Here is a 13,599-nt window from a genome sequence, read left to right on the forward strand (position 1 = left end):
AATATGTTTCCAGTTTTTCATGTATTTTATATTATATTTTTTTTTTTAATCCCCCCCCCCAACAAACCCCCCCCCAAAACAAGACAACAATAACAACAAAAAGCAAAAAGAGGAGTACAACTTAAATGTGACAGCAATAACATAAAGTTAGGCAAGACTGAGCCTGAAAAAGTCAAAGTTCCAGTAAGTGAAGGTAAGGTGTCTATGAAGTGTCCGTATAGTAAGTATAGTAAGTGAGGTCGTCTGGTTGGGTCCGTGACAAAATGTTCTGTTGTATGCACAGCACTGTTATGAAAAAGGGAGTCACCTGGTATTTGACAAGGGTGTATATGAAACTACGCAAAGTTACAAGAATAACATTTATTATTTGAACATAAATTTTCATTTATTAAACAACTGTCAGTCACATGATCACTGTAAGCATATATGATAATGGCTCAGTTTGCAGCACAGTTGGTTGCAACTTACATCTAATACTTTTTCCAGCTCAAACGCTTCAGTCTCTCTTTTCTCCTGCCAGCATGGGACTACCTCCACACATAGCAGCGAACACAGAGCAGTGGGTGGGACATACAGCAGCAGGCTGCTCTCCCATTGGTCAAAGCATACTGGGACCTGTGCATTTCGATTGGTTAGGCCGGCTGTCCATCTCTCCTCATATCAGTCCTTGAAGTGGTACCCTCATTGTATGTGGGTTACAAACAACATGTATGTGGAGTGACAGTCACCTTCAAGGGAGGCAGACACCTGGTATTTGACATGGGTTTGTATGAAACTAAGCAAAGTTACAAGAACAACATTTATTATTTGAACATGATTTTTCATTCTTTAAACAACTCGTAGTCATGATCACAGTAAGCATATATAACAATGGCTGAGTATATGATAATGCAGATCGAACCTACTTTGAGACACATACCTATGCTTAAAGGTAAGTCCTGGTAGAATATCTTTCCAGTTTTTCATGTATTTTATATATATATATATATATATATATATATATATATATATATATATATATATATATATATATATATTTAATCCCCCCCTCCTAACAACCCCCCCAAAACAAAACAACAATAACAACAAAAAGCAAAAAAAGGAGTACAACTTAAATGTGACAGCAATAACATAAAGTTAGGCAAGACTGAGCCTGAAAAAGTCAAAGTTCCAGTAAGTGAAGGTAAGGTGTCTATGAAGTGTCCGGTCCGTGATCTTCCCCACTTTCCTCAGGCACCACTTCTTGTAGACGTCCTGGAGGGGGGGAAGCTCACCTCCAATTATCCGTTCAGAACACCGCATCACTCTCTGAAGAGCTTTGCGGTTGAAGGTCCTGAGGATGCGGGGGCTCATGCCAAATCTCTTCAGTCTCCTGAGAAAGAAGAGGTGCTGCTGCGCATTCTTCACTGTTTTGTTCATGCGAACAGACCATGTGAGATCCTCTGCCAGATGTACACCTAGGAAATGGAAGCTGCTCACTCTCTCCACAGCAACACCGTTGATGGTGATGATGGTTGAAGATGGGTGGAAACACTCAAGCCAGCTCGACCTCAAGCATGACTTGAGGACACAGCCGGGATTCACATCCAGACCAGTAGCTTTGCGTGCATTCACCTTTTTGAAGCACTTCCACACATCCTCCTCAGCACTGACGTCATCCACAATGCATACATTGTCTGGTCTCCTGGTGTAGCAATAGCAATAAAGTGTGTTAAAGACACACCTTAAAAAACACTGTAGTGCTGGTAAAGAACAAGAAAATTAAAAACCGAGACAAAAATCAGTTTTGCACAAATTTTATTCTTGTTGGGATTTTTTCCCCTTAAATCTTCTCCTTAAATTGTGTAAGTGTTCAAAACATTTAATCAATATCTTTTAAACTAGTTTATAACTAGTCAAATAGTTATGGCAACAACTAGGAAATTCTGAATTATTACATGACATCCCATGATGTTTTCAGAATAGAGAAATACAGCACTGTTATGAAAAAGGGAGTCACCTGGTATTTGACAAGGGTGTATATGAAACTAAGCAAAGTTACAAGAATAACATTTATTATTTGAACATGATTTTTCATTCTTTAAACGAGTTGTTTAAAGAATGAATACAGTGGTCACATGACCACTGTAAGCATATATAATAATGGCTCAGTTTGTGAAAATGCAGATTGAACCTTCTATGAGACTCCTACCTACAACTGAAGGTAATTCCTTGGTAGAATAGGATGATATCAGTTTTTCCATGTATATTGTAAAATATATCTATATAGATATATATATATATAGCTATATATTACCAGAAGAAAAAAAAAGAAAAAAAAAACCAAAGGGAAAAAAAAATAACTTAAATGTGACAGTAATGTCATTAATAACCTTCAATTGTCAAATAATTATATTTTTGGAAATATTCTACCTTATCAAGGCTTAATTACTGTTATAATTTAAAAATTGACAATTGTATTTAAAAAAATACTCTAGAAGGAATTGCAAATTGCAAACCATTAACAAAAATTGTACATCTGTCAAATCCTCTACTCCAGATTAAATATGATAATGTTTTCTTTTGTCTATAGGATGTTGACTACGGCTGGAATATTTGTCTTGTTGTCTATTCTAGGAAAGCTGAGTGGAAATTTGGGTGAGATTAAAAAATGTATCTAAGAAATATAATAAGTAAAAGTGAATTCATTGCAATTCTAGGACTTGGTTAATTCAACACAAGAAAAGATATTAAAAGTAAATAACTGGTTTGAAGAATTCATATTTAATTATATATTTTAATTAGATCAGTGAAAAAGTGTTTTAAAAAAGATTATAGGAAAAATTCAATTAAAGAAGCTGACTGTAGATATTTTTATGAAATTACTTACACCACTGTTAATTACATTTGGTAATTCTGTGCATCTTTCTATCTTTTAAATATTAAGGTGAAAATGTTGCCAGACTTGGACAAGTGAGTCAGTCTTCAATGTATGGGAATGTCAAACCCGAAAATGCCATTGATGGGAATCGTGCCAGCAACTTCAACCAGGGATCCTGTGCCCATACAAACAACAACTTGAATCCATGGTGGAGACTTGACCTTTTGAAGACATATAAAATCAACTCTGTGACTATCACCAACAGACAAGACTGTTGCCCTGAGAGGATCAATGGAGCTGAGATCTGCATTGGAAATTCACTTAATGACAATGGCAATGCGAATCCCAGGTAAATGAGCTATTTATCTTATACTTGATTGAAATTTTGTCATAACAGTCATATATGTGGCAATCATTAAATATGTTTGCAAAAGGATTCTACTTCAATCTTTGTTTTTTTAGAGTTAAGTTCATCAGGCAATAAAGAGCAGCACCTTGATTATCTGAGAGGGACATTTATATAAATTTTTGTTTTACATTAGTCTTATGTTACTCGTTAATCTTTTTTCTTGTAATTTGTTTTCAGATGTGCTGTAATCTCATCTATCGCTGCTGGGGCATCACAAACCTTTGCATGCAATGGAATGGAAGGTCGCTACATAAACATCGTTATTCCTGGGAGAACAGAATACCTGACACTTTGTGAGGTGGAAGTTGATGGTACACTTTCAGGTAAATCTTGTCCAATTCTTCTCGTGTGTTCTGGGTTAAATGGACACATAATGGGTTTTGGAGTACTTCTTATCATATTATTGCTAATATTTACAACTTTTCAGAGACGAATGTTGCCAGACTTGGACAAGTGGCTCAGTCTTCAACGTATGGGAATGCCAAACCCGAAAATGCCATTGATGGGAATCGTGCCAGCAACTTCAACCAGGGATCCTGTGCCTGTACAAACAACAACTTGAATCCATGGTGGAGACTTGACCTTTTGAAGACATATAAAATCAACTCTGTGACTATCACCAACAGACAAGACTGTTGCCCTGAGAGGATCAATGGAGCTGAGATCCGCATTGGAAATTCACTTAATGACAATGGCAATGCGAATCCAAGGTAAATGAGCTATTTATCTTATACTTGATTCAAATTTTGTCATAACCGTCATATATGTGGCAATCATTAATTATGTTTATAAAAGATTTCTACTTCTATCTTTGTTTTTTTTAGAGTTACGTTCATCAGGCAATAAACAGCAGCACCTTGATTATCTAAAATTGACATTTATACAACCTTTTACTTTAGATACACCTTATGTTACTTGTAAATCTTTTTTCTTGTTATTTGTTTTCAGATGTGCTGTAATCTCATCTATCGTTGCTGGGGCATCACAAACCTTTGCATGCAATGGAATGGAAGGTCGCTACATAAACATCGTTATTCCTGGGAGAACAGAATACCTGACACTTTGTGAGGTGGAAGTTGATGGTACACTTTCAGGTAAATCTTGTCCAATTCTTCTCGTGTGTACTGGGTTAAATGGACACATAATGGGTTTTGGAGTTTTTCTTATCATATTATTGTTAATATTTGCAACTTTTCAGAGACTAATGTTGCCAGACTTGGACAAGTGAGTCAGTCTTCAACGTATGGGAATGTCAAACCCGAAAATGCCATTGATGGGAATCGTGCCAGCAACTTCAATCAGGGATCCTGTGCCTGTACAAACAACAACTTGAATCCATGGTGGAGACTTGACCTTTTGAAGACATATAAAATCAACACTGTGACTATCACCAACAGACAAGACTGTTGCCCTGAGAGGATCAATGGAGCTGAGATCCGCATTGGAAATTCACTTAATGACAATGGCAATGCGAATCCCAGGTAAATGAGCTATTTATCTTATACTTGATTCAAATTTTGTCATAACCGTCATATATGTGGCAATCATTAATTATGTTTATAAAAAGATTTCTACTTCTACCTGTGTTTTTTTAGAGTTAAGTTCATCAGGCAATAAAGAGCAGCACCTTGATTATCTAAAATTGACATTTATACAAACTTTTACTTTAGATTAATCTTATGTTACCTGTTAATCTGTTTCCTTGTCATTTGTTTTCAGATGTGCTGTGATCTCATCTATCGCTGCTGGGGCATCACAAACCTTTGCATGCAATGGAATGGAAGGTCGCTACATAAACATCGTTATTCCTGGGAGAACAGAATACCTGACACTTTGTGAGGTGGAAGTTGATGGTACACTTTCAGGTAAATCTTGTCCAATTCTTCTCGTGTGTTCTTGGTTAAATGGACACATAATGGGTTTTTGGAGTATTCTTATCATATTATTGCTAATTTTTACAACTTTTCAGAGACTAATGTTGCCAGACTTGGACAAGTGGCTCAGTCTTCAACGTATGGGAATGCCAAACCCGAAAATGCCATTGATGGGAATCGTGCCAGCAACTTCAATCAGGGATCCTGTGCCTGTACAAACAACAACTTGAATCCATGGTGGAGACTTGACCTTTTGAAGACATATAAAATCAACACTGTGACTATCACCAACAGACAAGACTGTTGCCCTGAGAGGATCAATGGAGCTGAGATCCGCATTGGAAATTCACTTAATGACAATGGCAATGCGAATCCCAGGTAAATGAGCTATTTATCTTATACTTGATTCAAATTTTGTCATAACCGTCATATATGTGGCAATCATTAATTATGTTTATAAAAGATTTCTACTTCTACCTGTGTTTTTTTAGAGTTAAGTTCATCAGGCAATAAAGAGCAGCACCTTGATTATCTAAAATTGACATTTATACAAACTTTTACTTTAGATTAATCTTATGTTACCTGTTAATCTGTTTCCTTGTCATTTGTTTTCAGATGTGCTGTGATCTCATCTATCGCTGCTGGGGCATCACAAACCTTTGCATGCAATGGAATGGAAGGTCGCTACATAAACATCGTTATTCCTGGGAGAACAGAATACCTGACACTTTGTGAGGTGGAAGTTGATGGTACACTTTCAGGTAAATCTTGTCCAATTCTTCTCGTGTGTTCTTGGTTAAATGGACACATAATGGGTTTTTGGAGTACTTCTTATCATATTATTGCTAATTTTTACAACTTTTCAGAGACTAATGTTGCCAGACTTGGACAAGTGGCTCAGTCTTCAATGTATGGGAATGCCAAACCCGAAAATGCCATTGATGGGAATCGTGCCAGCAACTTCAACCAGGGATCCTGTGCCCATACAAACAACAACTTGAATCCATGGTGGAGACTTGACCTTCTGAAGACATATAAAATCAACTCTGTGACTATCACCAACAGACAAGACTGTTGCCCTGAGAGGATCAATGGAGCTGAGATCCGCATTGGAAATTCACTTAATGACAATGGCAATGTGAATCCCAGGTAAATGAACTATTTATCGTTGAAACTTTTTCAAAACAGTCATATATGTGGCAATCATTAATTATGTTTATAAAAAATTCTACTTCTACCTCTGTTTTTTTAGAGTTAAGTCCACCATACAATTTCGAGCAACATCTTAACTTTCTGAGAGGGACATTTATACAAATTTTTGTTTTACATTAATCTTATGTTACTTGTAAATCCTTTTTCTTGTAATTTGTTTTCAGATGTGCTGTAATCTCATCTATCGCTGCTGGGGCATCACAAACCTTTGCATGCAATGGAATGGAAGGTCGCTACATAAACATCGTTATTCCTGGGAGAACAGAATACCTGACACTTTGTGAGGTTGAAGTTGATGGTACACAACTCGATTCTTACAATGAATCTGAGTGTAGCTGGGTCTAAATAACATCATTTACTCTTGTAGTATTCCTTAAGTTTTAAAGTAGGTGTGTGACAATAAGGGTCATTTAGTTCAAGTTTTTTGCAACTTTTTAGTGACTCTTTTTTATACCCCCTACTGTTCACGACCCACTGCAGGGAAATTCTATTTTGATCATTCACTTTTTACTGAATGCTTCCATTCATATATTACCTCATAAATAAATTTTGCCTTTATCTGTTGTATCACATGTAATATTTTACAAAAAATATTACACTTTCTGTTTCTTTTCCATGCACATGTTTAAACTCCAAATAAATATTGGTGCAGCACACGTTTGAAGAGTCATTCGTTTCAGTTGCAGAGACATAGTTGAAAGGTTAGAATCCTTTGCTCTACCCATCAGTCAATCAATCAATCCTTAGAGAACCACCATTCTGTCGTTCCCTAAAAGTGAACATTAACTTTGTTAAAAGTCCAAATACCCACAGTTACAAACATCTGACTGGCACTACCCCTCTAGGTATCCCACGCAGGATTCTCATTGCATCATTATATGCAACATGCAGCTTCTGCATGTTGCACTGCTTGTAAGATGACCACAAGGAAGCAGTATATAGTTCTGTGCAATACGTTTTAAGCCAGTGGTTCTCAACCAAGAGAGGCCAACAGTGATCACTGACTGTTTTTTTAGGTGCTTGTTCAGATTAAATAGAACAAATTACAAAGCATTAATGTACAAAGAGTGGATGTTTTAATCCAGTACAGTTGTTATTATTATCATTTGTCACATCCTGTTTATGACAGTTGAAATATATAACATTCATATAAGAAATAAAATTGTCTCCTGTAAACTGTATGTGGAGTTAAATAGGCCTATACTATTGTACTTTAATGTCAGTTATGAGGGTGGTAAATCAGATAACCTTAAAAATATTCTGCACTCGAACAAAAACTGAAGAAAACCATAAATCAACATATAAACATTACCTGGTGCTGCTGAAGTGAAGCAGAGCAAAGTTACAGAGGTTTTATTAGAGACACAGCCAAGCATTTTGCAGTTTTGCATAATAATAAAAAGTTTACATTTATTGAGTATTGAGACTTACTTGTTGGAAGTCAGTTAAATAAAAAAAGAAATAAAGAAAAAAAAACAGCGGCTGACAGCACTGTAAAAAAATGGTAGACTGGTGGTTAATAAGCAAGCGAATAATGCAGGAAACACAGATTTTTAGATGGGAAACTGTTCTTGGAGTACACTGAGAGAGAGAGAGAGAAAGAGAGAGAAAGAGCTGTACATGAAGTGTCATTTTATCGTGGTGGAAACAACAGCAAAAGTAAGAGGGAATTCATGACAATGTTTATGTGAAGTGTAGATTGGATCTTCTTTTGCTGCTGGTTCAGTCAATATTGTTTGGAGAGTGATGAAACCTGGAGCTTCCGAATCTAGTGCAAAAAAGACGTAAACACAAAGCGCAGACCCGGCAACACATCAGAATCTGTGAGCTGTCAGCTTTTAGCCCCGACGGCGTGTCCGTGTGAGAAAGCCAACATCTCACTGATTCTGATGCGTCACCGGGTCCGCACTTTGTGTTTATGTCTTTGTGCAGAATCCGTGTTCCTGCTCTCATTTACTGTTTTAGCTGTTTGGTGGTTGTCGAAATTTTGTGAGGTTTGACCTGGATTCTGTAGATTCTGGAGTTATGGGGCAAAATAATTTTATATTTAAAAATTGATTCAGGATTTTAATGAATCGATATCGAGTTATTCATGCTCAAATTGATTTTGGTTGGTGAATTGGTAAATTGTCCAGATATCTGGCAGACTAGTTCAGAACTCAAATTCAGACTTTTCCTCTACAAACAAGAAGTCCTGACATAAAGCCAGATGGTCTATCCTTCAAGCTCAGGTCCTTTACCAGAGGTCCAGGCGCTTGAGGGTCCTGCGAAGTTTCTTAGCTGTTCGTAGGACTGCACTCCTCTGATGTTCGTGGGATCTGCTGGAGCCACTCACCTAGTTTGGGAGTCACTGCATCTAGTGCTCCGATTACCACTGGGACCACTGTTACCTTCACACTCCAGATCTTCTTGAGCTCTTCTCTGAGCCCTTAGTATGTCTCCAGCTTTTCATGTTCCTTCATCCTGATGTTGCTGTCATTCAGTATCGCTACATCTATCACTGTTGCCATCTTCCTCTGCTTGTCTTTCACTACTATATCTGGTATATCTGGAAGTCAATTTTAACAACCCTAGGGGGCGTCTCCTATTTTGACCTTGGGATTTCCAGGCCATACTCAGCACAGATATTTCTGTATACTATGGCGTTCCATGTATGCCCTGCCTGCTAATATCTTGCACTCTGCTGTTATGCGTTGGATTGTCTCAGGGGCATCTTTACACAGCCTCTATGGATCTTGTGTTCAAAGATTGTTTCTGTACAAGTTTCTGTATGATTAACACCTCTGTGCTGTCTTTCATTCCAGCTTTGTCCAGCCACTGGTGGGACTTCTGGATGTCAGCTACTTCCTCTATTTGCCATTGTTGCATACTGTGCAGGGGCCTTTCCTTCCATGATCGTTCCTCCTCTTGCTCCTCTTTCTTGGGTTTCTGTTGCCTGAGGTATTCACTGAGCATGTGGTCGGTTGGGGCCATCTTCCTGGTGTATTTGTGGATGTTTGTTCTCTCATCCTGGACCGTGGTGCTGACACTCACCAGTCCCCGGCCTCCTACCTTAGCATACAGCGTCAGGGTGCTGGACTTGGGGTGAAACCCTCCATGCAAAACTGGCTTACATGAGGACCACCCCAGGAAAGGAAGACCAAGATTCACCTTTACTGCTGAGGATAAATTCATCCGAGTCACCAGCCTCAGAAATTTCAAGTTAACAGCACCTTAGATTAGAGCCCCGATAAATGCCACACAGAGTTACAGTAGAGGGCACATCTCTACATCAATTGTTGAGAGGAGACTGCACTAATCAGGTTTTTGTGGTCAAATACCCGCCAAGAAACCACTACTAAGACCAAGCAACAAGCAGAAGAGATTTGTTTGGGCAAAAAAAAAAACCCACAAGGAATGGACATTAGGCCAGTGGAAATCTGTACTTAGGTCCAAATTTGAGATCTTTGGTTCTACCCGCCGTGTTTTTGTGTGACGCAGAAAAGGTGAACGATGGTCTCTACATGTATGGTTCCCACCATGAAGCATGGAGGAGGAGGTGATGGTGTGGAAGTGGTTGATGGTGGCACTGTTGGGGATTTTTTCAAAATTGAAGGCACACTGAACCAGCATGGCTACCACAGCATCCTGCACTGACATGCCATCCCATCCGGTTTGAGTTTAGTTTAGTTATTTTTCAACAGGACAGTGACCCCAAACACACCTCCAGGTTGTGTAAGAGCTGTTCGACCAAGAAGGAGAGTGATGGAGTGCTGCTCCAGATGGCCTGGCCTTCACAGTCACCACCTCCTCCTCCTCATCATCATCATCATTTATTAATATAGCACTTTAAAAACACACCTGGTAGACTAGTGCTGTACAATACAAATATGCATATAGTAATAAGATAGCAGAAACCAGACATAGCAATAAAATTAATAAAAAAAAAGAAGAAAAATGTCAGTTACCCACAGAGTTAAACGCCAGGGAATAAAAACAGGTTTTTTGTTTTTTTTTTTGTTTTTTTTTTTTTTTTTGCCTGTCCCGTTTGGTTCTTTTGCCATCAGAATTATTGTCTAAAGGCGAAGAAAGATGCCCAACGGATTTTCTTTACCAAATTGACCATCCCAGCTTTGCCGTAATGGTCCATTTGATTCACCTTTTATTCTTTATTTTATTTTCACTTGCTGAATACGGGACAGACTTGACTGGGGGAAAGAAAAGGGAGAAAGAAAGAGGGGAAGAAAAACAGTTGAGAAGAGGGACGGGGGAGAAGGGCAAAAAACAAAAACCAACAGAATAAGCAGAAGAAAAAAAAAAAAAAAAAAATACATATATCGATCACCTGGATCACCTGTTGAGAAAGAAAAAAGAAAACAAGCAGAAGAAAACGAGAGTAATACAATAAACCACATCACAATGATATATGGGAATATGACAGTAAATACTAAATATTAAACATTATTGTGCAGCACGTAAGATCGACAGCACAGTGTGCATTGAGGTAGGAGCCAAAAAGGGTGTAGTTTGTGTGTGTGATCACCCGTGTGTACACCTGTGAGCATGGACGCGCTTGTTTTCTTAAAAGGTTCCCTCATGTAATGATCTGCTAGAGGGTGTGGGGGGCCACTGCCCCGTCCTCCAGGGCATGAAGCAGGTATGGAGGAGATCAAGACCCCAGACATCCAGAGGCCCCCAGAACACAAGAGACCAAGGAAGACCAACAGAGGGGCAGCCGCGCCACTGTCCCAGAAAGAGCTGAGGAGAGTCCCAGATGAGGGGTCACCCAGCAGCCACGGAGCAGAAGCCAGGGGGGGCTGCAGTGACGTGCCCGTGAGCTCCGCCGGCAGCCAGCTGTGCCTGAGTGACCGAGCCCCAGGCCGAGAGGCCGGGGGCACCCCACCTCCGAAGTGGCCCAAGCGAGCCCCAGGCTCCAGGCCCCGATAAGCAGCCGCCAAGGAGTGAGCCGGTGTGCACCCGGACGCCCACCCCCGGACACAAAGAACCACCAACGCACCGACGTCTGAGGGAGTCCGCCCCCGGCAGGGGAAGTGGTGGGGGGAGATAGGCCTCCAAACCTTTGAGGGCCTGAGCTGTCCTCAGAGAGGTGGCATCTGATACCCAACCTGACATACAGACACAGACATACAGGCACACACAGATACAAACATCCATTCCCACCCTCATGCTCTCATATGCACTTACTCCACACTCAACCAACGTGGAGACAGACATAAAGAGACGCTGTACACACAATCACACTCCCCAAGCGTACTCTACGAACCGGGTCTAGGTACCCTTGCCCCTGGAGGGGGGAACTGCACCCAGACCCAGGTTGTGTTACCCTTTTCCCTGCAGTGGGGAGAAGCAGACCGCCCCGACTCCGCAGCAGCAGGGAGGCCCCACACTCCGGACCCCAGTCGGACGGCCAACTCCTCCTCCTAGCCCCCCTGCTCCAGCAGAAAGCAGAGAACGAGGGTGAGAGAAGACTCCTAACCTCCCTCCACCCGCTCATTGTAGTGTTGATGTATGTGTGTTCTAAGGTGCGTTTAAAACCCAGGAGGGCATGGAGCTACCTGCCAGAGAGCAGCAGGTAAGCGCATAGTCCCTCCTGCTAGCCCTCAATGTCTACGTGTATTTAAAATTGAGAGGTGGGCAACGACGCCGGGGGTGAGGTGTACACCCTGATGGTAATTGGGATTCCGTGTAGCGTGCCCACCCCCAAGATCCTATATTTATGTGTAATGAGAATGTGAGTAATGTGAATGTCTAAGTTGCGGGATAAAATTGAGGCAGAGGCAGCCAGAAGGGGACAGAGGGGGGGGGGTTACCTCCTCTGCACCCTGGTGACACACCCCCACTCCAAGGCCCTGCATGTGTGGGTGGTTGTGGTGGAGCGGGAAGAGGGAGGCAGCTGGAGATGGGGAGGGAAGGAAGGGAGGAGCAAGTGACCCCTCCCTGGGGCCAGCTCCCCCGCTGACCCCAGTAGGCACCCCCATACTCCGCGACCCACCAGGGAAGGGGGGCCCAGGCCCATCCGAACCGGGGCCCAGCGCAGCGGCGCCGCCCGGCCCCACAGAGCCCGGGGCAGTCCACTCAACCCCACAACAGAGAAAACTGCACCCACCCCATCATCCACTCATCTTCCAGACTACATAAGACAATAGACGCCCAGGCTGAGATCTTCCTCCACCTCTCCTGTATCTCCCCCTCTTGCAGAGAGAGTTCCTGAGAGAGGAAAGCCCCTGCAAGATGTGACAACCCCCCCCCCCACCAGTTGAAGAGCCCCCCAGCTGGCTCGGCGCACCGGCGGCACCCTGCGCCAGTGGCGGGCCCCCATATACCCACCGGCCCACAACCCCGGCAACACACCAACCAGGACCCAGGCCCCCGAGGCCCGGCCAGGGCCCCAGGCCAGAGCCGGAGCGCCCCCAGAACCTCACGCCCGTCCCGGACCCACCCAGGGGCAGCCAGGCTACCAGGTCAGTAACCCCCGTCCGTCAGCACAGACCCTCCCCTAGCCCCGCTGCACGTAGCCACGAGGAAGCCGTCACCTAAGAGCCAACAGAGCCCCTAATTGGCCATGACCGCTACCCCGGGTTGAGCCCCCCAAGGAAGATGCTCCCGGGGAACCCCCCGACGCCCCAAGCCTGACCCTACCCCCACACCAATCACAACAGTGAAGGCGAGACCAAAATATGACCCCCCACCCCCACTAGGTGATGGAGCTGATCAGAGGAGCCCAGAGCGATTGATCTGATGTGGTGGCAGAGGCTGTATCAAGACTAATGTAATCTAATAGATAATTTCTATATTGGTTAGAATTAAGATTGTTTTTATTTTTCCAGTTCATGAGGACTGTTTTCTTGGCTATGCATAGAGCAGTGAAAACCATATGGGCTATATTCTTTTCTGAAGTGACATTATCTAAGCTGCCCAACAAACACACTAAGGGGGAAGTTGGAATGTTACATTTCAGACACTTTGATAAGTCTTCACATATCTCGCGCCAAAACTTCTGAACTGGTGGACAGAACCAAAGAGCGTGGATATAATTGTCCGGTGAATTGGTTTGGCAGTGTGAGCAGTTGTTGGTAGATGCAAAGCCCATCTTGAACATCCGATGACCTGTATAGTGCACTCTATGTAGTATTTTGTATTGAATTAATTGAAGACTGGGATTTCTGATTAGATGAAAGGTTTTTAAGCAAATCTGAGACCAGAAGTTTTGGTCTAAGTTAACTGATAAATCCGCTTCCCATTTT

The 13,599-nt window shown here is 41.9% G+C and overlaps 2 protein-coding genes across 2 annotated transcripts; both read left to right on the forward strand.

Annotated features, from left to right (window-relative positions):
- Positions 1-2,967: 2,967 nt before the first annotated feature.
- LOC146507822 (uncharacterized) lies at positions 2,968-5,190 on the forward strand (the record flags this gene model as incomplete). The annotated part of the gene is made up of 6 exons (XM_085178055.1): positions 2,968-3,209; positions 3,447-3,511; positions 3,601-3,979; positions 4,218-4,363; positions 4,468-4,750; positions 4,989-5,190. Coding segments are annotated over exons 1-6 (1,317 nt in total), but the record flags the coding sequence as incomplete, so codon positions are not given.
- A 29-nt stretch (positions 5,191-5,219) lies between these two features.
- On the forward strand, positions 5,220-7,009 carry LOC146507823 (fucolectin-like). The gene is made up of 3 exons (XM_085176799.1): positions 5,220-5,521; positions 5,759-6,292; positions 6,520-7,009. The coding sequence occupies exons 2-3, from the start codon at positions 5,817-5,819 to the stop codon at positions 6,698-6,700; spliced, it is 657 nt and encodes a 218-aa protein (XP_085032925.1). The 5' UTR covers positions 5,220-5,521; positions 5,759-5,816; the 3' UTR covers positions 6,701-7,009.
- Positions 7,010-13,599: the final 6,590 nt, after the last annotated feature.

The sequence above is a fragment of the Neolamprologus multifasciatus genome, chromosome 11 (assembly GCF_963576455.1).
Source record: "Neolamprologus multifasciatus chromosome 11, fNeoMul1.2, whole genome shotgun sequence".
NCBI classification, from domain to species: Eukaryota; Metazoa; Chordata; class Actinopteri; order Cichliformes; family Cichlidae; genus Neolamprologus; species Neolamprologus multifasciatus.

Coding starts and splice junctions, on each gene's coding strand:
- LOC146507823 (XM_085176799.1), top strand. CDS start 5,817: ATGGAAGGTCGCTACATAAACATCGTTATTCCTGGGAGAACAGAATAC. Junction 6,293..6,519: donor AATGGCAATGTGAATCCCAG/GTAAATGAACTA, acceptor ATTTGTTTTCAG/ATGTGCTGTAATCTCATCTA.